The 26084-nt window shown below is 35.1% G+C and overlaps 1 protein-coding gene across 7 annotated transcripts in view; it reads right to left on the reverse strand.

The window, feature by feature from the left end:
• The window catches only part of LOC149805180 (serine/threonine-protein phosphatase 2A 56 kDa regulatory subunit delta isoform-like), a 123277-nt gene that overhangs the window by 49187 nt on the left and 48006 nt on the right, over positions 1-26084 (reverse strand). For all 7 annotated transcript variants that reach the window (XM_089948137.1, XM_089948111.1, XM_089948136.1 and 4 more), the window contains exons 9-12: positions 21374-21536; positions 19101-19151; positions 15492-15611; positions 247-371 (exon numbers count right to left, since the gene is read on the reverse strand). In XM_089948137.1, the coding sequence (XP_089804263.1) occupies positions 247-371; positions 15492-15611; positions 19101-19151; positions 21374-21536 (459 nt within the window). The remainder of the gene's footprint in view (positions 1-246; positions 372-15491; positions 15612-19100; positions 19152-21373; positions 21537-26084) is intronic.

Here is a 26084-nt window from a genome sequence, read left to right on the forward strand (position 1 = left end):
ATCTGAATGGCCAACAAAAGCTACCTATAAAAGATTAGGGCCTGGCTTTATAATGAATATCCATATCATGCATTTATTACGACAGATCAAGTTTTTTTGTATACTATAATGCAAATAATTTTCTTTCATTATACCTTCCATAACTTGACAGAAACACAGGATACATGATGTATACTATATAAGTAAACAAAATGCACCGAATGGCAAAATGCGCACAACATCTATTTCAGTTATATAGGGCCTTACTTGTTCCAATGCTCTTTGCTTTTATACAAGGCTGGGAACATGATTGGCAGAATGGCAGAAGCATTGTCACTGATCAAACTCAAGATGTACTCATTATTCCAAAAATACAAAGCTCTCTCTGCAACCTAAAAGAAAATTAACAAAAAATACAGAATAATTGAAGCAAAAAATAAAGAACATGTTAGCATAACTACATCTACAACATTCACAAGCTGATGTTGGATTGCACAAATTCAACTAGAACATTTAGCAAGGGGTACACTGAAAAGTACCCAACTCAAAATAACTTGCTCCTGAAGGCCTTAAAAAGAGAATTTTTTGCTGGTAAACCAAAATTAGAAGCAAGGCATTCAGAGGCCATGCACCTGTTAATGATGATGCTGAATGCTTGCAATCTAACTCCATTAATGACTCATCAAAACAAATAACATCACATGTAACATGATGTTGCCTGACAAAAAGACTCAACTTGATCAAAAATAGACAATAGTATTTTATTACCCTCCCACATTTCAGATTTTTAAAAATGAAAAGCATCAAGGACCACAAAAATGCAAAAGAATAAATCATTCATTTGACTGTCAAATGGGGATCCATAACACTGTAACCTTGTTAATGTTTAAACCAGGAAGATTTTCAATGGCCTGCTCAGTCACTTTTCAGTTCTTGGAAAAGTCCATTCTCAGTGAAAGGGATAATGTTTCTTGGACTGATTGTAAAAAAAAAAAACTGTGTTGTCTGCATCCAATATTGTTTAGTCTTAACATTTCTTTGAAAAAAAATGGAACAAAATATAAAGGGCAAGCAGAGTAACTCCTATGTCAATGAGTTCAAAGAATGCAACTACAGAAGTCACACAACTTTTCAGGATTATTTAGAACTTGAAGACAAATGAACAAAATCATTCCTGTTGTCTGAAAATAGGACTCGCCCATGCAAATATGGCTGCCTTGTTATTAAAGAAACTACTCCCACTGGACTGTATCATGAACATGACAACTGCTAGAGACCCCCTAGATGTAATAAAGTTAGAAATCAAAGCTTCTTCAATGAAATGACAAATGTTTGTGAATTATTTATATCCATGATGCTTTTCAGTTTTAAAATTGGTACAAGAGTACAAACTGCCAGGGGGTAGGTAGGTAAATATTATAAAAGAGATAATAAGCTATCTAGGTCTATGAAAAAATGTTCAGTTCAAACTACATCAGATATGCTGAGCGCAGTTCTTGAGCCATGCTGCTTACAAGCACTTATTGAAGATATAAAGTTGATTGACAAATGCAGACAACACAAAATCCTTAATAATACACAGATCCCAGAGACAATGATTTTACTGAAATCCATCAGAATTTGTTAAATGGTTTTTAGCTATGCTGACTGCAAGCAAGATTCTGAGTATCTATGAACTGACAAGAAATTCCTTGACAAATGGCACAACTCCATCCAAAACAATATATGGAACTAAATCTCTGGATGGCACATGTACATCCATGAGACATGTACATACCCAATTCCGTCATAATATGATGACTGGGTCTTGAGTTATGCTGGTTACAAATATCATCCCGTGTACAGAGATGACAGTTACAGGCCACAACTCTATCCAAAATGGAACTAGCAAGACAAAACCATAAGAGATACATCAGGTCTGTGAGATGATGTTCATACCAAATTGCATTAGAATACATTTAACATTTTTGGAGCTATTCTGATTATTAGCAGTATCCTATGAAAAGAAATTAACTTAAATGTCAAGAACTTTATCTCTATCCAAACTGGAGCTGATGAATGAAAGCTATAAAAGGGACATCTAGGTCTATGATGCAATGTACACATCAAATTACAGCAGGAAATGTTGACAGTTTGTGAACTACACTCATTACAAAGATCTGCTCTGGTAGAAATGTAACATTGATGGAAAATGGACAATAACTCCATGAAAACTGGACCTGAAATACCATTAAAAGATAGATTAAGCTATGATGTCACCAGAAATGTAAATGGAAAGACAGATGAACTGAGGGATGAAAAGAGGTAATTACTTTCAGGCTCATACATCTCAATGTGGAGCCATAACAATATCCACTTCATGGAAAATTATAGAGAAATACAAGGAACAAATTTATGCCAACTAAAAAACTTCGGTATCTTGAGTGCATTCTCAAGGTGCTGCAGGTGCCTGGGTGGTCTAAGGCACATCCATTTACAGATTACTCACATCTCACCGCTCTCATGTGTGTTAAGTCTCAACTCAACCAACATTGGTTTGTGAGAAAGCTTGCAAGGACCTTCCTCTGGATTGGTGGTTCTTCCTGAGGTCGTCCCAGTCTTTTCCCTCCAGCAAACATACTGGCTGCCATATATGGCTAATGTTGTGCAAAACAGCAACAATACAAAAACCACCACATGCCAGACTCATTTACAATTATTTTGCATCACATGAAGACTGTTTTTTTTCCCTCTGGATCAATTTATTTGCATCAAGGGATAATTTTTTTTGCAGTAATATAAGCTATGCCAGGTGTATAGCAATTTCTCTCCTGTACTTCAAAAGATGCTCCCTCACACAAAAAAACACAATCTGCTTCATTGCTCACAACATAAGTATGGTTCAAGACACCATTAAACTGAATTCTTTTTCATGCTACTTGAATTATTTCCCTTTCTTCGGTTCTTGGCTATTTGAAACAGTTATAGAGGACAATGTTTAATTTTGTTTTTAGTTCATTATTATGACATATTTTTGTACGAGAAAATCTGTCCATACATTTATGCTGTCTCACTTATAATGCAGGATATAGTTATGACTCTCATGAAACAGCGTTATTAACAGGACAAACTGTACCACAACTCATCTTTTTAATACAAACCTAAAATAACAATGGAGTCATGTTCAAGTCGAGAATTTCAAATAGTGTTTATGAAAGCTTAAAAAGGAAACAAACTTTGAAAAAATTTCTTGCCAATACAGCAATTAATAAAGTCGAGCATCAACAAAAGTTATTAATGTCTGAAGGCTCTTTGTGGAAGTGTATAAACTAATACCCCAAACAGGATTTCAACAAAGCACATATTCATGCACAAGAATTTATTTCATCTACAAGTTTTTTTCTTCAAGTAAAAGAGGTTAATGGCAATTTAATTCTTTTAATACACTCAACCACCTTGAGTATTTACAGGGTAATAAATGCCAATTAATAATGAATAAAGAATTCATTGCCTGAGTTTAGGTTAATCCACATGGAAGGGATGGGGGGAGATATGGGGTTAACATAATAAAGCAATATTATCAAATTGTTTCTAGGAAGGTAAGTTTGTGTAAACCAGCCAATGAAAAAAAATCAACATGAGTCACTGCAGGTATTGCTATACTGCAATAAAATGTAAAAAGATTTTACTAACTTGGAAGAAGTCGCGATGGCTCAGTGCTGCACTTGCAACTGAAGGGCTACAGGTACAGATCCTAACATTGGATCAGCCTGGGTTGGCTACTGTGATGCGTCTTTCGCAAGGCACTTTACTCCAATGGCCTCGTCACTAAATGACCTACCTGTGTTGCTGTGCCATAAAACAGAAAACCAAACCAAATTAACTCGAGATGACCAACAAATGCAGATTGTCAGCTTATGGCTTTAAATCTGGTTAAGAGAAAAGAGGCATACAACATAACTGTCCTTGCAAAGATAATTGATAGGTTCTCTCCCATGAGACTATGTGCAATCCAAGATCAGTTTGTCAGTCGTGAACATAGAACAGATTTAGCACACAAGTTAGCATCCTGATCTGGCCATCAGCTGCAATGCATGCAATTTCCTGAAAATAGAACCAGTGATCATTAGCGAGATTAAGTCATGCTGCAACCCATTCCTACACCAGTATAACATAATCATCCACATATTATAACAAGTTTATGTGGTATCAGACAAAATGGAGGGCAGTTCTAAACACAAATGTCTGGGATAGGAATGGGAATCTGGCAATGGTAAACAGGCAGTCAGACAGAAATATAAAAAAAAATATACAAAACAACGCTCACGAACAACAGGAGGAGGCTTCCTACCTGGCAAAGTGTACAAATTTATGTCCAGTTTCAAGTGTGCAATGGTTCAAAAGGGAGTTCCTTGGAATTACTTCAAAGTAAACAAATCTTATGCCCACAGCCAAGGGTGGGGTGGGGGTGGATGTGGTAGGTATTTGTGTATTGGTAATGCTGCCATATATAAGGTCCAATTGTCTTGAAGTTTGTTTTTAAGAGTTTTCTTTACCTTTTTTGAGTTACTGAAGTTAAGCTGGAATACTTGTTTTTTCCCCAGCAGTGCACATTGCAGCAACCTCTTACAAATTGTATCTGTGATTCTTATTATCTGGTATAAAGTGTATCTCTCAAGTCATAAATGTGGCTTGATATACAGAATAGGCTTGTCAATTTTGGTAAAACTCTGCTTACCTTTCCTTTCAATATTTTCCTCCATTTTTAATCTCTTGTGCAACCAATTTGGACTACCATTTTGACCCAAAGCCCAATATACAGAATTCCACTATAATAACGGAGAGATACATTCTGATATGCCATGTAACTGAAAAAAAGTTTCCTAAACTTAATCAGTCTGCACTGTCTGTATGTAAAACTATGCAAACCATGAGTTGCAATGATATCCAAAAGGAGAAGAAAAAGCCACTGAAAATCTCTCTCTCTCTCTCTCATATTCTTTCATAAAAAATCTCGTAACACTTCTATTTACATGGATAACTTTTCACATCCAGTTATAATATCTTGCCGAAAGTCTGACTGGTCAATTTCAAGGAGGTAAGGAGTCAAATCACCCCCGAACGCAAAATGCAGGTGTATTCATTCGTCTATTGCATTCAACGGACATTTGCACATGAAAAGATGCAAGGTCAATACTACCAGGTATGTTCCACTATATTTTTAGACTAAACCTGCTAAAGAACACTAAGTGTGCACATACTTATCAATAAAGCAGAGAGTACTGAACTTTTCTTACATCAAGAAATTGTTCATACTAATATATTTAGAAGATATATGTGCAGTATGTCAAAGTGACAAATTGAAGTGGGAGGTGTCACCAGATTAGTTTGTCACCTGGGGTACACTGTAACATGACTCTCTTCACTGGATTTTATAGAAGAGTCAATGGGATTTTGCCCTGATTCTGACATTTTAATGCTATTTTATCTAATTCTTACATCTAGATTTGTTAAATACTTCAAAAATATCCTGAATGATATAAATTTCTGAAAAACAAAAGAATATTAACGGATCATCATGCTGAAAATAAACCTACATAAATTTGTTATGCAAAACTTCAATTAAAGAACACTATATATGAAAGAGGTAGCAAGATGTTTTAGCATATGGATCACTGAAATGAGCGGTACTATGTAATTTTCTATTCTTGGTCTTGCTCTTGTTGACCTTAAGTGTTCAGTCATTATCCACTAACATTTATTATAAATAATCCCCACTGCACTTTCCGAATTAGTGTTTTTCAAATTAACTGATAAACTTAATATTTGTGTATTTGCATAGATGTAGTCCCTTCTGTCACTAACCTAGCCTCAAAATATATTAAATTGTCTTCATTGTAGGTGTACCTTCAACCTGGAAAACATGTTACACTAGGCATGCTACCATAAACCACTGATGTTTTTATTGTCCAATATCTTGTTTTAAAATGTATATCAATTGCCAACTTAGTTTTTATTTGCCTTTAGCAACTTTGGCCAATACTAGCACCAACATAGACCTGGATGGACATGGAAGAAAGAAAAGTAGTCTGTAATTTTGTTATTCCCACACCACCACAAAAAAGTGCACCACAATCCTATACTCTATGTGAAACAATGATCCTTGTGAATTTGATCCCATAAAATTTGAATGGCAAAAATAAACATGGCAACAAGTCATAGAAGGCACAGCAGCTTATTCTTGTACAGAAAATTGGTGGGAGGGGAGATTCTTCCTTACATATGATAATATGGATGAAATTATCGAAACAAAGAAGGGTTTAAACAAACAAGAGCTTGCAAATTTGAGCAGCATATTTTGTGCACTAGGTTTATTTTGGGGCAAATTTTTTTGTGAAAGTTAGTGTGAATCAGTGTCATGCATCCTATAATAGACCACGAGCTGCACAAGAAATAACCATCATGTATGCTGCACTTGCTCACTCAGTAAACACACCTTGCTACTATGATCAGTGGATAGCCAGATACCAGTTTACTACATTAATCTAAACTTGTGCTCTATATCCCAATTATATGGCAAGTCAATTAGGTCATCAAGACCCCTGATTTTATCAACTCTGGCCATGCAGCAAAGTTCATGTATCTGAATTCAATGGGAAAAATTAACAGCAAAATTAGGTTAAGAAAGACGAAGCACGTGTATGGTTCATTACATTCCAGGGTCTATGAACAGTGTCTGTACAAATTTCATACTGCTAAAATTTTCTCATGTGTTTCCGTGTTCATTTATCTGATGCAAATGGATCAGTAATAAGTAACATTTCCGATAATGTTTATTATGGAACAACACTTCAAGAACCTGGTGAAATTGTTACATTTCAGAAGCTATGCCACGATCATATTATATTAAAATTCATACGTGAACTCTTCCCCAAAATGATAATTTCTCGTACTTATAAAAAATCCTGGTATGAGAAAAACACACGTACATGTATTTAAAATTTCAGGAACCACGCCATGATCGTATTATATTCAAATTCCATAGCTGCCAACCCTCCAAGCTCGCAATTAGTGAAAATAGGGATAAAAATTAGTGATTTTTGACATGAATTTGTGAAGTTGTCTTCGAGTCGGAGAGTATTTGTCAGAACTAATGTTTAGCATGGTCCCTAGCTGATAAAAGAAGATTGTGTTCAACAAGAAAACTCACAATGCTTCAGTGTTGGTAGCTTGCAGGTCTTCCATCGATGGCTTAAAATATTCCAGAACTGAAATCTGCAGCAAGTTCTTAATTTTCCCAACCTCTATGTGCTTTTTGTTATCAGTGTGCTTCCTCACATCATCTCTGCCACCATGTCCAATGCTAAAATATATGGCACACTGCGTGCAAAAGGCATGATGTATACTGGTGTTTGAATGCACAGCCAATTTTTGGTATATTCCAAACTAAACTTTTGGTGCAATACATTTCTTTTTCCTTGTTGGTGAAGACATTTTCAAGATGCACAGCCGAATGGTAATTAAAATCGGTGTTTGCAGTGCATGCATTAAGAACAATTCTGGTTAGGCCCCAGTTTCTCTCAAAAGCATTTATAAAACTACTCTTATACATACAGATTAAAATATGCTAAAATGCTTGCTACCGGGCCAACTGTACCAATCAGCTCAAGTTCCACTAATATCGCGACTAACAGTTTTGAACCATTTTGGCAACTGCCAATATCATGACTAGGACTTAACAGGAAATCGGTTATTTTATTAAAGATTTAAAATTAAATGAGAATTCATGATTTTTTTGCATGTGCCGTGAATCAGTGAATCGCTGAAAAGTCATGAAATTCATGCCAAAATTGTGAGGATTGGCAGCTATGGAATTCATACGTGATCTCTTCCCCAAAATGATAATAAATTTTGTTATACACTATTTCATGTACTTGGAAAAAATATTTTTTCATGTGCGAATGATTATACGGAATTTCGGGAGCCACACCATGGCTGTGTTATATCTGAATTCGCGTTATCGTGGGGCACGTTATGGCAAGGATGCACATTATAACATAATAAATGTCAATGAGCAAATATACAAAACGATTTATTTACCCATCAATTACTGCTTTATATTTCAGATACTGTACTTTGAGCTTTAAAAAAGCAACAGACTATCATACAGCATTTCAAAACACTTTGCACTAGCTAAGACTATGAATGTTTTGCACACCAGCAGAGCACTAAGTGCTGGGTTATTACAGAGCCTGGATCTGAATTAAGTTTTATTCTTGTTAACAATACTGAACAATCTCTCAGCATTAGAATGGTAAACAACCAATAGTCCTTTCATAACCTGACAAAGAAGAGGAAATTTATATCTTCAAGTTATTGGGTCTTTTATTTGGGAAATAAAGTGCCATTGCACATCAACTCTGTCCGGATGAAATACACTGTTGGTAGAATGCCAGCTTGATACTTCTAATTTATCGGCAGCCTTTCCTGTAGCAAGGTGCATCATATGACAGGGCCAACCTGATATGTACACTGATGGAGAAATTTTTCAAAATATAAGAATGCAACTCCTTTACAAATTCCAATCATCACTAATGCATTATCAGCTGAAAACCCCATAGAGTTCTGCCAACTTATGTTTATTCAAAGCATCATTAAGCAAATAAAAAAATGTTTTCTCCAGTAGAATCTACTGTTAATTCTGTTAATCAAAGAAGAGCACACTGACTTTACCCTTTTCGTTCTCAAAGTCTCTTACATTGACTACAACTTTTTGTCATCATAATCACTACTTTTGTCTGTTGCAATACTAAATGGCCCAATTTTCATGGCTTCTGCAATTTTAAGTGATTTATCTTCTGCTGAACACCAAACGATATTAGATAATTTTATTCTTGCACATGCATATTTTCTACATTTTTGGAATCAGGAAACATCCATTTGAACAAAAGCCCAACATAGTCTTCTACCGCTAGGGGCGGTCGGTGTTGTATTAGGAAATTGGTAAATAATGCCTCAGCATTTATAAAATTCTTGTCCACAATTTAGTTCTGCGGTACAAAAAAAAGTTACCTTAGTACACCGCTCCCTTGATAACTCGCGCCCGGATAACTTGCGATCCCGCTTATAACGTGGTGTCCGTCTTGGCTCCCGATTTTTTCCAGAGAAAATGTATTTAAAATTATCTTTAAAATATGCTGAACATGAAAAACTTACGATAAGAACTGATAAATTAAACCTTGATACATTGCTCGTTTTATCATCGAAAATGGTGATTAATGCCCATAAAAATATAATTCATATTTTGAAATTTGCAAGTCCTAAATAAGAATTAATTTTAGAGATCTGGAAAACGCTTAATTACGCATATTTGGACACCAATTTTTGATCTGGGACGCAGATAACCACTGAGGCAGGCGTCCTCCGTACGCATGTATAAGGTGCGCGGGAAAATTCAAAGATTTGCCGGTCCTGTTTCAGCCACCTGCTTTGTGGGAAAATGTGTTGATCAGTTAACTGTGCTGATATTTACAATGACAGAATTCAGTGACTGAAAGACTCTTTGATGTACATACATGTTGCCATTTTATAAGAGTACATAAACAAAAAAAAAAAGAACATGATGCAACAGCTAGGCGGCTAGTTCAAAGGCTTTGACTGGCGGCTGAATGAGAAAATGTACTGATATTTAGTGATTGAATTCAGAGGCAGAAAGACCCATTTTTAAAATCCTAGCGATACCTCTGTTTAAAGATATCATATTATGTAAGTTTTTATGATAAATAGTTGTTAGTATACTGTAAATAAACAGTCTGGTGAAATAGCGATCAATGAAAACTTCTGGTAAATGCTAACAGGTGGCAAAAGAGAATGAAATAAACACCAATTAAACATCTTCCTGTGTGAAAGTCACGTTCTAATCCTTTAATTCCGTTTCAGTGTAAACATTATAATCACAACATATTATGTTCATTGAAAACATGAAAAGAGTCAATCAACCGTCACATCGAAACCCGTTGAGTACTTCTGTGAGAACCTAATTACATCCCAGCTTTGTTTTGATCAACAACTTGGGGAAGTGTTTGTTGCATTAAAAAAAAAAATTGATTACAAGAGACCTGGGGTGCTAGATTAAGGGTCTTGGAGCTGCCTTTGAAGTAAAGCAAAACAGTAACAGAGACAGCGACGATGATAGTGACTTCGAAGGTTTCAGTGAAACTGATGTCATTAATGCCAAAGCTGTTTGGGAGAAATTCATACAGACTCATGGTCCTGAGATGGGCGTTTCTCTTAATGATATGGAGGAGTGGATTTGTGCTGACAATGATTGCCCCACAGCCGAATACTTGTCAGATGAAACAATAATTAATTCTATAACGAACAAATTTGCAACAGAAGACGATTCTAACTGGAGTAACACAAGTGTTGAAAGTGATGCAGACACAGATGCTGCATCCCCCCACCCCTCTGCACAGGAAGCAATCAAATATTTTTTATTGCCATAAGGTGGCTAGAGACCCAAAATGTTGACTACGTAAAGCTCATGCAGTTGAGAAATCTGAGGGATTTCGCTCGGCAGCAGAGAAACCAAGGAGCAACACAAAAAAAAAAAATTAACTGATTTTTTCAAAAAGTGGATTGATATTTGTCAAGTGTGGCACAAACGGCAAGTATTAACTTGTTCTAATTTACGTTGTTTTAAATTTGTAGACCAATTAAATATGTTAGTACTGATTAACCCTTGTTTTTTTGTTTTCCATTTTACTTCTATCACATTCAAATCTATATATCTATCTATCGTTCGATCAACACTGTTTCTCGAAAAGAGTTGATCTTTTGTATTAAAAAAACGTCTAATTTGGATCAAACAATAAAACTAGAATGTACCCAATTCAACATAAAAATTAGTGACGTAGTACACAATGTGTGAAGTGGTACACATGTTAAGCGAATGGAAACCACGTGGAATAATGTTTTCGATGATCGCCTCAATATACTGTAATTTATCCTGAAATTAATGTTGCCCTATGAGGAAATAATAAAGTACACCGTTATGAAGAGATATTTATTCACAGTTAATTTCAGCACGATTGTAAAGTGAGTATTCAACAGTATAATCTGCCTACCCCACCCCCGTATTTTTCCTTTATGTCGTTAATCACTTTATTGGTTTTGGGCTTAATTTATAGGTCCCTCGATAACTCGCGCCTCACTTATAGTGCGGTCGATGTTTCTGGACCCCGATGTGCGCGAGTTATCGAGGGAGTGGTATAATGGAGTTAGTAAAATTAACTAATTCAAGGTTTCTTTTGTTTTACCATCATGATCAATATTAAAATCCTTTACCCCACAGTCTGCAATGGGTGTGAAGCTGCCCTAGAATGGAATGCTGTATTGTTTAACTCATATATTCCTCTTTGAATCAGTTTTTCGTCCTTTTCTGATTTGGATTAGGATTTTTAATGTAGCTTTAACAATTTTTCAGTTATATCGCGTCCTTTTCAAATCCATCAGTGAAATTATCTGAAAAACAATTGTGCTCTAACACATGCATCGACTAGAATAAATATGACCCGACTTTTAGTGCCAAATACCTACATACTGTTAATGTACCAGATATGAATTAGAACAAAGAACGTGGGCAAAAATTAAAAATTAGAAAACCAGTCTATTCTCTCCTAACTAAGTCATACAGCTGCTATAAATAGAAACCAAGGTCAAAAGTATGAAAGTAGAAACCAGAATGTTTCTTGGAAATAGTGCAGCAGCTATAAATAGAACATAATAATGTTAGGAAAGTGCATGCAAGTCTACGGACAAGTGTACTCTTATGTTGTAGTAATTTAAAGCCATCTTTCCTAGAATATGGTCTGTGGGATTAATGGGATATTAAAAAAACTGAGAAAACAAACTATTAATTTTTGGGGGATGGGGATATACCGAAAACACATACGAGGCATAATTAAGTGAGAAAAAAAAAGTGTACTGATTACGCCAAAAGCGTAATGGTTGGCATGTATGCAAAGTAATAAGTTCAAAGATGCTGATACAATAATAGGCATGGTCCCCAAAGTGTAAGAAGAGCCCCCCCCCACAAATTGGGAACCCCAAGGACCCCATTTCTTGGAAAGCTGGAGAAAATTCTGATCTGAATCTCTGTAGTCGTTTGCCTCCTATCATCTCTAAGTAGGGCACACAACATATGAAACAAGAAAGCATTTGCAGACAACCTATGTTGATTGATCACATACACTATAGCACAGACTAGCTTCATCACATCATGTCGTTAAAACTGTACATAAACCCATGACATTCATACTATCAGAAAAATGAAACTGTACATAACCATATGACATGACATCTACCAATGTCACACAGAAATATGTACTAATTCAAAGTCTTTGCAGTTATGTGATAAACAGAATCTCGAACACATCTTTGTAAAAAATGAAATGTGTGCTATTTACTCAATAAATACAATATGCAATAAATACAATATGCAACTCAATGCAAGCTGCTTATGGCATATCTAATTATTCAATTTTTTTCTCATAAATTTCAAACTGAATGAACAATAGTCCTCTTAATACACTCCTTTCCACCATTATGCCCATACAAGTAAACAAAAAAAAAACTGAAAGATGCTAATAAAGAAACCATGCAAACTCAGGTATAGGATGGGTTGCAGCTGGAGAGGGCTTGGTGTGCAATTTGTAGGGCTTACTTGTTCCAGTGTTGTTTAGTCTTATAGAGGGCAGGGAACATGAGGGGAAGAATGATGCTAACATTATCACTGATGAGACTAAGGATGTACTCATTATTCCAGTAGTACAGTGCACGCTCAGCCACCTGAAAATCATCAGAAAACATTATCTATGCACAAATCTTATAATTAGATTACCAGTTATGACTGAAAACATTATGTTTGTAAAAATAGAACAAATGCTCATTATCTATAAAAAAGAGAAATATAAAAGATAAAGGAAATAACAGTAACTAGAAAAGTGCCCTAGGTCAGATGTCATTGACTTCATCAGGGACACTCAAAACTTGTTAAAACAAAAAACAAATCTGACATCAGGCCACCATGGTTTTAAAACCTGACTCAAGTCCTCAAATCCTAAATACATTGTTATATAAAAATAACAAACAAAATGGTTCAATGCTGAAATAAACAGATGTACTGTCATCAATTCCCTATTAAAGAATTGGTAAAACAGTTTGTGTAGGCATGGAGTACGAACTATTTAGCTAAAGGTTTAATTTTTTAAGAATTTGATCACATATAATTTTTAATGGAAACTGTTACGATTTAATTTACTTACCATTAAATATTATTCCTTGTGACATCATTATATACTTGGCCCCAGAAATACAGCTAACAAAATTTGTTATCTAATTTTTGGTCAACTAAGTGGGATGATCCAGTGTAACACACAGTATGTTGTTTATTATGTCACAATAAATGGGCTGCATATTGGAAAAATGTGTACTACACTGAATTAGTAATGGAAGTATTGCTATTGTCAGTGTGGGCTTGGTGCCATTTTTCTGCACAGAATAGGCTATACATGGTGGCCAGTATAAGCGGTGAAAGAACAACCCAGGAAACCCCCAGGCAGAACCACTGACCCACAGAGAGCTTCTGGCAAGCTTTTTCATATACCCACATAAGCCAAGCCTGAGCCTCAAACCAAAAGTGGACAAAGGTGAGATGGAAGTGATCAGCAAAGACAAGTGCTTTAGACCACTCAGCCACCCAGGCCCTGTGGAAGTTTTGTGGTGACAGCCAAGGTGCTGATTACTCACCAATCAGGAAAGAACAGACCTTCGTAAAACTACACTACCACTGTATTAAATTTTATAACAACTGATATTTTAAGATCCATAAATGTGCTTACATAATCACGTTCAGTCCTATGCATGGATATATGGTACCAATGAAAAGTATATTTTTTTTTAGCAAAACCAGATTAGATTTTGCCCACAAAAAAATTAATTAGTAATTAATGGTAAAGAATTTTTGTCTCAATGAAAATGTCATTTACGTCAAACTGGAGGCAGTACTTTGATAATCAACAACATTTCAGTCAATGAAAATGTCGCTTATGTCCTGTACTTTAATTAAAAAAATGCTAATTAAATAAGGTTTTTATCAAGTTAAATTTGTGTTAAGAGTTCTGTCTTTTAGTTCCTTTTAAGTGAAATTGTCATAAATGCAATGTGTTATCTTGTATTTAAATGTAAAATGTGTCAATCTACCCTAACAGCTATGTCCTTAAGTGCTTCTCTGATAACCGTAACAAGTGCCAACCATGTTTTGACATCTAACTTGCAAATGTATTTGTTCTATTGCTGTACTAAATTAAAAGCAGACCTCCTTTGTATTATCATATTAACTGCATCTTTTGTATCAATAAAAGGGGTGGAATCAACGAAAAGTTAAAAGGCATGCAAACCCATACTAAGTAAAATAAAGAGCTTCATTTCACAGATTCATATCATTGTGGAGAAACAAGTTTCAGAGAATTTAATAACTGGCATTTAGATATATCCTCAAGGTTGAGAAGTTTCACTATTACTTGCAATGAAATCACAGCATCAGTATTTTGAAAATTGAACAATACAGAAATTGAGTTTCAATGCAGATGATTGTTTCACAACATAAACATCACAAGTCTCTGACAAAATCTTGTTTGTTATGTATCAACAATTAGTCTGGTTCCCTGGGTTTGTGACTCCCTGCTTCGGACTCGGTTATCACACACCAAGCAGGGAACCAGACTAATTAACAATAAAAGGCAGTGATGTAATACACAAATTTTTTTGCATGCACGTGAAGGCTGCTGAAACCAACTGGAATAATGTTAACAATCTTGTAGAAATTGGGCATCTTGTAAATAAATATAATTTATACAGAATAATGAGCAACTTTGTTAGAAAAAGCACTGTATTTACAATTATTCTCAATGCGATTATAAAACGAGTATTCAGTCATTAAAGTGCCCAGCCCCCACCTCCAACCCAGTTTTCTTGATGTCACACAAGGATGGCATTACTTATTTTTGGGAGGTTCCTTGGTAACTCAAGCCCTTGCTTATATTTGGGTCTATGTCTCTGGACCATGTTGTGCACAGGTTAATAAGGGAGAGGTGTACAATGCATTCAAGAGGTATACATAGTCAATAAGGACATATGGGGCATTTTAATATCATCCAATCATTTCAAACCATGTCATTCAACCTGACAGACATATTTAAGTGCAACAGATATGAAATTAAGAATTAAGTTTTGGGAATGAACAAAAACATTTTAGCTGATGCTAATTCCAAATTAGAGCATATAACAAACAGATCACTATATGTGCACTGTCTGGACTCCCAGTTTTAAGACTGCTGACTTACAAGCTTCTAGTCAACATGCCAAAACTGTCCACCTTAACTATCAGACAACGCACATGCAATAACCTGCAAGTAAAGAATTCCAGCAGACAACACTAATGAAAATATTAACATCTGGATGACCAGACTTACCTGAAAATGTGGACTTGAAACGCACTTGGCTAGCTGCTTAAACAAAGGGCACATGACCTTTGTGAATTCTGCAGGTTCTATCACATCTAAAATCTCTTCTAATTCATTTAAAAACATAACCTGTTAAAAGAAAAACATTTGCCTGTCTTATTCTAGCTGAAAGAAGTATGTAGGAAAATATGTTCAATACATTTAACACATGGGTTCCTCCAATATCAATCAGCCTGTAACCTCTGAAAGATGTACCCTTTCCGGTCTGTAATTTATTTCATGGTAAATGATAATAGCCAACAAACAAATGTTTACTATTAGGCCTGCATAAGTTGTATTTTCCAAAGCCAGCTGATTGTATTTTACTAAATTTTACACATCTATTTTTGTTTAAATACTCCATCGATGCCCACAAATCATGCCCCTCCCCACTTCTCTCATCCACCTTCTAACCTCAAATTCCAATTCCTTCTTTTTCATATGAATCAGTTCTTGCTTTGTTAATACTATATTTTTATGTTATGAGTATGTATTATGTTTAAGTTAATCTTCAAATATCTGTCAAATAGTGATGCAAGGACTGATTATGCAGCATTCACCATATTTCAATCCACACACACAAAAATACAGTTTGAAAACATTAACATATCTGAGAACAAGATCTTAATGTTTAAGCTGCTACCACCAAATCAAAAGAAGACTCCCTAAAAGGAACCAACTTAAAAGGATTTCCAGGAAATGAATAATATACCATTTCTTCCTTTCAAATTAGCTACAGAAGTGGATATATTGAATATCAACAGAAAGAACCATTTTCATTTAGGACCAAGAAGACATCGTTAGCAAAAATCCCATGTCAATATGAGCTCATCCATTCAGGGGAAGTAGTGTCAGCAAGACTCTCAAGACAGCCACTAAAGCAACCATATTGGATGTAATGACTGGCACCATTTTCATTCAGAAAAAAACAGGTATCATAGTAAGTCTATTGGTGAAAATCCCAAGCAGATATAGACATCTATTTGAATGCGGAGACAATATTATCAAGATGAAAGTCAGATTGTATTTTCATGATAATGGTCAGATTGCACCATTTTTATTTAGGACCAAGTAAACAGCACAAGAACCCTTCTAATGACAAAACCCCATGTCAAAATGATTTTGCATTTAAGAGTACAATTAACAATATTTTCAAACTGTTCCAGACCAGCACCCTTTTAATTTAGGACAAACAAGACATTAAGAAGTCTTTTGGAGAGAACCTGAAGTGGCAAGACTTGCCATTCTGAAGGACAAACAATAACAAAGTTTTTAATATGGCTGCCATAGTGGCCATAGTGGATATCAGATTCACACCATTTCCATTTAAGTGAAAGCATAAAACTGATATGACCGCCATCTAGAAGAATAATATGATTTTCAAGATGGCCATTGTGGTGATCATGCTGGAGGCAAAACTGGCGCAATTTTCATTTATGAACAACAAGACATAAAAAATCTTTTAGGAAAAACATCATCAAGCTATGACCATCCTTTCAGAAGGTTAAACAATAAAAATAATTCTCAAGATGGCCATTACAGCTTCCATACTGTATGTGTGAGCAGAAATCCTTTCATTTTAGACCAACTAGACAGGGTAAGAAGTCTTCTGGTGAAAACCCCAAGTAAATACGACTTTTCATTCAGAAGGAGTAGCAAAAACAAGGTTTCCAATATGGCTGCTGTGGTAGCCATACTGAACACCATCATGGTCACCATTTTCATTTAGAACCAACTAGACATTGTTAGAAGTTTTCTAGTGAAAAACTCATTTGATATGATGCTCTATTTGGGAGATGCAACAACAATAATTTCATTTAGGACCAATCAGACAACATGCTAATCACAGCCATGATTTTTTCTTTCTTTCCCCAAATATGTTTCAACACTGCTATCAATGACTATAAATAAAAACCAATCAAAGTACTACAGACCTTCATTTAGTCCATATAACCATTACTGTCAAACAGAGTATGCAGATTATTCCAAACTGGTTTGGGTTTGTCCTATTTCATGCCATATTAAAGCACAATACATGGCGGTTAGTGTATTTGGTGGAGGAAGAAGCCATTAAGTCCCAGAAGAACCACTGACCCATGGGAAGCTAACGGCAAGTTTCCTCACATACCTATATAATTTAGGCCGAGACTCAAACCCACACTAAGGTGAGATGTGAGTGATCCGTAAAGTCAAGTGCAATAGAACACTTGGCCATCAAGGTCAAGTTAAATCTGGTTACTGATTTCTTTGAATTTATATGGTAAATTTGTTTACCAAAGACAAACTTGGGCACTCAACACAAACTGCCACTGTTGTGCCACCAAAATCCTTGTTACCATAACATTCCATCCTTAAAAAATCAGCAACCATGGATACATAGTTCAAAAGGTACATACCATTTGGTCATCTGTTATAATATCCGCAAAGTTAGATAGAGAAATAACTTGATTGGTAGCAACTGCCTTAAATCATTTGTTAGCAGAGTTTAATAATATTTATAGGTTACAGCATTTGTATGGGAAAATATGAACAAGTTTACTGGCTGGAAATACTGCACGATCTTGGGAGTGCAGTATATCCATCCGACAAAATGAGGTCAACATCTTACATTGCAGGACTGCTTTAAAAAAATCTGCACCAATGAACACACTTGCTTTAGAACCTTACAGTTAACTAGTCCAAAAACAAAATTTGGTAGTCCCAGGTACACATACTACCAATCTGTCCACTCCTCTTATGTTCTCCAGGAAAATGTGCCTTACATTGAACTTTCAAGGTTCATGCAACAGACTAAAGGGATATGTAAATCAACATATACTGATCAAGCAATTTCAGGCAGTGAGCGTGCAATCTGACAATCAAAGTTATGCTTACTAAAATTATGTGATGAAAATATACGTTTGGCATAAACAATGATTTCTAAGTGAAGACCAATGAAAGCTTGTAACCAGCTTGTAACCAGGGACTGATACTTGCAGCCGCATATAAGTAACGTATTTTACTGAGGATGTTATACCAACAAGTGAACAGAGGAACTTCGTGAATGTTACTAAAATGAATTGTTCCAACTGATCTTTGTGCTGACATATGCAAGAATATGGCAATTCTTACGATATATACTCATAACTCAAAGTCAAACTGCTAATAGCAAAGATCCTAATCTACAACAGAGATCTTAATCAGCTATAGCATAATGCACCTCCAGGTCAGGGTCTATGTTGTTTGTTCTACTGATTACTTGAAACTTTAATGATGTTTAAATACCATAATTTACATTAGTATTTTCTTTAAAAAAAATTATACATTAAACAACACATTACTGATAAAAATACCCTTCACTAATAAGCAGTGATCACCATTCATAATGAAGTGTACAAATTCAAAACTCTGTCATGAATGACTTGAAAAGGAATATTTGTACCCCAGAATCAGAATGTACCTTGAGAATTACTCTGAAAAGCATGAAAGACTGGGTTAAATTAGAATGGAAGATATTTCAAACCATTCAGTGCATCTTTTTTCTTCCATTTTTACATGGATTGGTACAAACACGAAATAATTAATGAATGAAATGCTTACCTCCTTTGGACTATGGACCTTGGGCCAAAACTTCAACAAGCCCATTATTACCTGAAAGAATATTTTCTATTATAACTTGTTTTAGTAAATTTAAAATAAATTAAAAAAAGAGTGACACACTAATGTCAAAGAAGATGAAGGCCATTTCTTTATAACCACTAATTGTTGGAACCACCTAAGATATTTTTCAGCAATATGATTTTCAAATCAACAACTGTGGCAGTCACACTGGACACAAGACACTGGATATCTGTGGACACCATTTTCATTTTGGACATACCAAATATCATGAAGCAGAGCTGCCAACCCACCAGACTCGCAATTAGTGAAAAGTGGGATAAAAATTAGTGAATTCTGAACACAGTGAAAAATTATATCATGACACTAACTCCATCCAATTCGATCGTCAGTACATGTACTGCATTAAATGAAAATCCCAAAATAAAAATAAAACATATCATTTGCACTGATTACATGTACTACTATATTTGCAACTAAATTTACTGATATACACAAGCTTCATGCTATTTGTCATGATATGATACTGTGACAGTCTTGAACTTCCTCAATCAGGCCATGGTAAATTTGTTTTCAAAACTGTTTAGGCTTCTTGCCTGCTATTTAATCTTGGTGACTAAAATTGATGCAAATTTTCAGCACCCAAGGAGGCACTAAAGTTTGTCTTATTTTTCCTCACAGTAGGAATAGGAAATAATCTTTCACTGTCACTTGCTGATCTCCAACTGAGAAAGACAGGTTATGTTCAACAAGAAAACTCACAAACAATGCTTCAGCACTGGTAGCATGCAGGACTTTAGGTGGCTTAAAGTATTCCAAAACTGAAATCGGGGGGGGGGGGGGGGGGGGGGCCTATAGCAGTGTGCTGCTTTACATCGTTCTGCCACTTAACTCCACTGGCTCATTAACTTGCTTACAATTTATCTTTCATACATGTACTTATAATATTACTATATAGTAGATATATGACAGGTAAATTATAGGCAACAATACCAGCCCTTGTGCATATTCCCAATTGTAAAATTCTCAACACACTATTGTGCAAAAAGCATAATGTACATCGATGTCTTATGGCTGAATGCTAGGCCAAATTTTGGTGTACTCCAATCTATACTTCACTTTTTGTCGAATACAAATCTTTTTCCTTGGAGGTGAAAACATTTTAACTGTAGTGTAGCTTAATTACTAAATGGTATTAATCCTGAAGATGAAATGTCGAACGGTGAATGATTAGTGGTGTTGGCACATGCACAGAAAACTCTGAACTCAAATTATGAGATATGCTAATCTTTAAATCTAAAACATTCCAACATTCGAAAAAGCTGTCTTTATTATAAGCTAGCTTGAAGCATGTGTTGTTTGTTAATTATTCTTGCTGTAGTCATTTAAATGAATAGGCGTACAAGTAAATTATTGGAAATTTACAATGGATAACGAATATGATAAAATTTTAGCAGAATGAAATTTGTACAGTCACCGTTCATAGACCCTTGGAACATAATGAATCGTACATATGCTTCGTCTTTCTTAATCTGCAACAATATTACTGAATAGCTTAAATATATATGTAATTTTTGCAATGGAATTACATGTATTATGGATTAAGTGCATGCAATGACGGTACGATATCAGACGGTAAGTAAATGGTTTTAATATTCTGTTCATGCTATATGTTAGGCGTTAAATTCAGACACAATGATCTGTGACAAAATTATTGAATATTTTAAATCGGTGCAATTTTTCAACGGAATTACATGCATTATGGATGAATTGCATGCCACGACAGCACGATAGTAAATGGTGTTGATACCCTATTCATGATATACATTAGACATGAATAAACGTATATGTGCCAATGTGTTGTTCTCTGAAAAAAGTAAAATACTGAAAAAACCCGCATTAATGCAACCTAGCTATTAACGCAATCCAATTTTTTGAAAACCCCAATTATCACGCTATAGCAGGGTTCCACTGTATAACATCTGGCTGCAACCAGGGCAGATGTATTAGATGTTTTGCAAGGTTTCAATTCATGTTTAAAGTTTATTTTTAAGAAAAGGCTTGGTGTGCAACATATTATTCACATTTTCAATTTTTACACAAATTCATTCAGCTTATTACATACATTTGGTGTTATGAGGCATGGGGACATGGGAAGATCGATTAACAGGTGTACGGTGAAGGAAAATGTGACAAGTTTCCACAAACTACTTTTAAGAATTGTCCCATTTCCAAATATATTATGATGGACTCACCGGTTCAGTAAGATTGGGGTCCTTCTCTAGGAATTGTACCACACAGTAGGCCAGCTGCGGGTGGTACACACTGAGGGACTTCACCTTATGAAGGGGGAGAAGGACCTTCAACAGGAATACTTTGTGCTCTTCTTTCAATGGTAGAGCAAATCCATTGATAATACTGAAATTAAGAACAGGGCATCTTAAGTTTTAAAACAACAAATAAAACTAAATATAAAGAGTATTTCACTTTTCAATAACCAGCCCCCTACCCCATCATCCCTTTATAACACACAAATGGAATGTCAATCACTGTAAATTTCTTTGAGCAAAATACGCACAAATGTTAACATAAAAGTATGAAATATACCAAGAAACAGTTACTTGATGGAAATTTGATTTCACCATTCGTACTTAACAGTATTCATACTGATCTCAATGCATTTACAAAAATGTGATGATGCTAAAACATGACAATTAACAGCATGATGCAGTTATAGGTGCCACTGCACTGCAATTTATTTTTTCCAGCAAGACTGTTGTGTTGAGGTTGTTAATCTTTAGAGCTCTGAAAAATATTATGAACTCAAGAACAGTGTGCTGTGATTTGGTCTGTATATAAAGGAAAATTTATGGTGTATGCTCAAAGCATATTATTTAACAGAATGCTCAGTCATAAGGAAAATGCCCCCCCCCCCCAACCATACTTCAAAAAAGCACTCATAGTGTTGTTGTTGTTGCTGTTGTAACGTTTTATGCCATTTTTCAGCAGAAGATAGGCTATACATGGTGGCCAGTTTCAATGGTGGAGGAAGAACCTGGAAAAACCCCAGAAAGAACCACCAACCTATGAGAAGCTACTGGCAAGCTTTCTCAAGTACCCACATTGGCCAAGCCCGAGACTCAAACTCATGCAAACTGAGGTGAGATGGCAGTGATCCATAATGGTGAGCACTTTAGACAACTTGGCTACTCACGGCCCTGCACTAATAGTGTAACCTTGGGATCAATAGATATTCTAGTACAAGAGTTACAGCCTACACAAGGAGGATGGCTAGATGAAAAGAATATTTTAAAATTCTAATACAATGAATCCCCACCAATTCTAAAATCAGGGTAAAACTTCTTTTTTCATCTCTTAATAATACTTGCATTCTTCCATGAGAAAGACAGTTTAAATAACCAGGAATTTTCTTTATCACAAAACATCCCCACTGCCAAAGGAAAAAGGATTTAATAGTATTTATTTCAGTCTTTATATTATAGTACTTCCCCACAATAAGGTCCTTCATTATTGTTTAAAGGTAGTTATGGTCATGAATCTCACTCAGTTCATTATGTTGTAGTGAAGTTAAAATTATGTTGACGTATTTGTCTTCTGTGAAACAGTAATTTCCATCTCCATGTAAAAACCGCATATTATTTTTCTAGCCCACCAGCTCCACAAAGACACTAGAACAAAAGTATTATATGTGGATTCGACAATCTGAACATCCCATTTTATTGGAATACAAAAGTCATGTTGAACTTAATGAGGTTATCAAAGTTCATCTTTCCCACATTATACCAACATACTGTCTGCATGAAAATGAGACAACAGACCCAAGATGCCCAGAACATGAAAATAAAAGCAGGATTATTAATTCATAAAAATTTTCAATTGCACTGGTGAGAAATCATTTTTATCTTTCTTTAAGCTGAATTTGGGCTATATTGCACCTGAAGTCTGCTTACAGAATACTAATGTATAATGGGTTTTTTGTGGGTGGGGGAAGTGTTCTATTTGTGACCAATTTTCTATGAAAATAAAAGCTGAAAATTTTTTTTATCACGAATATTGTTTAGTTTCAACACAGCAAAATTAAGACACCACACATACACATGCAAAAAGATTAGAAGCAAGAAATTGTGGCACTGCAAAAAATGGACAGCTATTAAGAATCAAATAGTTAAATAGCATAAAAATCCAAGAAAATCAACAACAAAGCAGTTAAAACAAAAGATTAATCAAAACTTGTTTGATAATCAATTAGAAGCTCACAACCTATCAAGCAAACACTCAGTGACTGTGATAATTTCAAATTTCGATTAACAAAACTGAGGTGCAAAGGCAAGTCACAATGGGTCTTAATGAGAAATGTAAAATTTACAGAATACTTTTCATCCTTGAATCAAATTTTACCACAAGGTTTAGCAATATTTATTTAATTCTAAAGACAAGCTGAGCAAATTCATTACAGCAGTCTCATTTTCAAAACTTGACTTGTCATAGATCCTTGAACGGAACCTTTTCTTTGGAAAGGAAGATTTTTTCAAAAATGTCATTGCAGCAGTCCAATTTATTGTGTATTAGACACCCCCAACCTAATATGAAAAAGATTCTCTCATGGAGGATTATAACTGAATTAGTAGATCTAGTCACATAATTTCAGAGACATCTTGCATGATTACAAAGTTGATCAAGGACTATAATTATATCATATACTGATATAACATGCTAATTATCAAACTTGTTTATGATATTACTTTAAAACATTTGACATAGCAAAACAACATGTTAACCTTCTAAAATGCTAGGAGACAGCTAGCAACCCAAATCATACAAAACCTTGTTAAAATACACCTTAATATCGAATTTTGTTTACGTCCAGCATAAATTGTGGACTTTAAAGTCATCAACAGAAACTTCTGATTCAATTTACATTTTTTTAAAAGAGCCTTAACTCCATCAAATGTTAATGGAATCCATGATTACTAAATTGTAAACACACTTGTATCAAATTTTGATGAATTCCATTTAGAAATGTGATCTCAAGGGCATTAATAAGTCTTGTGTATTTTACACAGGAATGGATCACTGGCAAATATTGATAAAAATTGCTGTCATGAAACTCTTTTGAGTCTCTTTCATATTTAATCTAGTTGGTGATATAGGGACTCCAAAACATTAACAAGGAAATGACACCCACCCACCTGCATTAGCTTTATCAAATGAAAAAACCAAGTATCAAATATGCTATCAAGAAAAATTTACAAAATTTATGATTTAATTTTGAAGACATTTATTTTTGTAAATATCAAACAGCAGCCAACACAATGCACAACCACACACAACTTCATATACTATCCTAATTTCTAAGATAAGAATAACAAACTTTACTACAGCAGCACACAACTATCATTATCCAGGACAGATCAGTGTTAGTGAACTGTGAGCAAAAAACACTTGCACAACACTAGTTTTCCATTTCCTAAGAGTACTGTGCCACAAGTACGTCAGCTGATCTGCAAAAATGTTGTTTTCATATAACAAAATGCTTGGTCACACCATGTGCAAAAATCTGGCACAGGCAGGCAGTTTAATTCCCAGTGACACAATTTAATTTTTACACACATAAAAAAACCTTTTGGCTGCCAAAATATCCGTGTGAACAATTCAAAGGAAAACTTTTGAACAGATAAAAATTACATGCTGCCTGGGTAGTTTTTGATTAAAAAGAAGCTCTTTAAAGTGTCTACTAACAAAATCTTGCCAAGTAAAAACTTCACTATATACATACACACAATTCTGAGTGCCAACAATAATAAAATGAAAATGGCCCCCTGCAGTATACAAGTTTTATTAATACAGATCAGTTTTGACATTCCAGTAAATTCTGTAGCTGTTAGGCCAGCTTTATTCTCTTCTTTGGGGTATTAAATATATCACCATGTAACAACTGGTTCCACAACTTTAAAATATACAGTTTGATGTATTTATTAGCCCATGTTCTTTCTGATCAGAAATTAAGACAGTCAAACCTGTCAATAGTGGCGCAAAGGTGACCTCTGTACAATGGTTCACATTTTAAATTTGCTTTCTGAACAAATACCTTGCACCAAATAATATCATTGTTATTACTACTACTACTAATGTTATTATTATCAAATTATCAACATGGATTTATGTGTACCATTCAACAAAATCATAAAATATGCAAATATGTTGTTCTCTCCCAAATTTATGTTTGACACAAGACTACTTGTTGTTGTTGGTTAGTTTAACGCCATTTTTCAGCACATGATAGGCTATGTATGGCGGCCAGTATTAATGGTGGAGGAAGAACCCGGGAAAACCCCGGGAGGAACCACCGACCCATGAGAAGCTACTGGCAAGCTTTCTTACATACCCACATTAGTCGAATCCTAGACTCGAATCCACGCAGACAGAGGTGAGATGGCAGTGATCTGTAACGGAGAGCGCTTTAGATCACTCGGCCACTTGGGACCCCCCCCCCCCACAAGACTACTATATCTTGCTCACTTTAATCCATCCATAAATTAAATAATCACAAACTTAAAAGAATCAATGATCTCAGATTTTGGGCACCATGAAAAAATATTTTTCACAACTGATTGACCACTTACTTATACATGAATGTAAAATAAGTACAGACTTTTTTGTCAGTCAGCTTGTATAAATTTGGCTTGGAAACATGTGTTCATAATTTCAAAAACAATATATGGATTAGTCAGTTGCTCAACTTGCAAAGATCAAAATAACAGTAAACTTATTTGAAAGGCCTGTGATGAACAGCACATCAAAAGAAACCATATATGGGTCGGTTTTTTTTTGTGACCCATGAATGGAAACTTTGCCTGCCTTTACAGACCAACTTTTAACAATGAAACAACCCTGACCTTAATGAAAAGGGGCATACTTGTATCTTCTCAAAGATGAACTTTTTAT

Source organism: Sinohyriopsis cumingii, chromosome 2 (genome assembly GCF_028554795.1).
Source record: "Sinohyriopsis cumingii isolate HCF-2022 chromosome 2, ASM2855479v2, whole genome shotgun sequence".
Lineage (NCBI taxonomy): Eukaryota > Metazoa > Mollusca > Bivalvia > Unionida > Unionidae > Sinohyriopsis > Sinohyriopsis cumingii.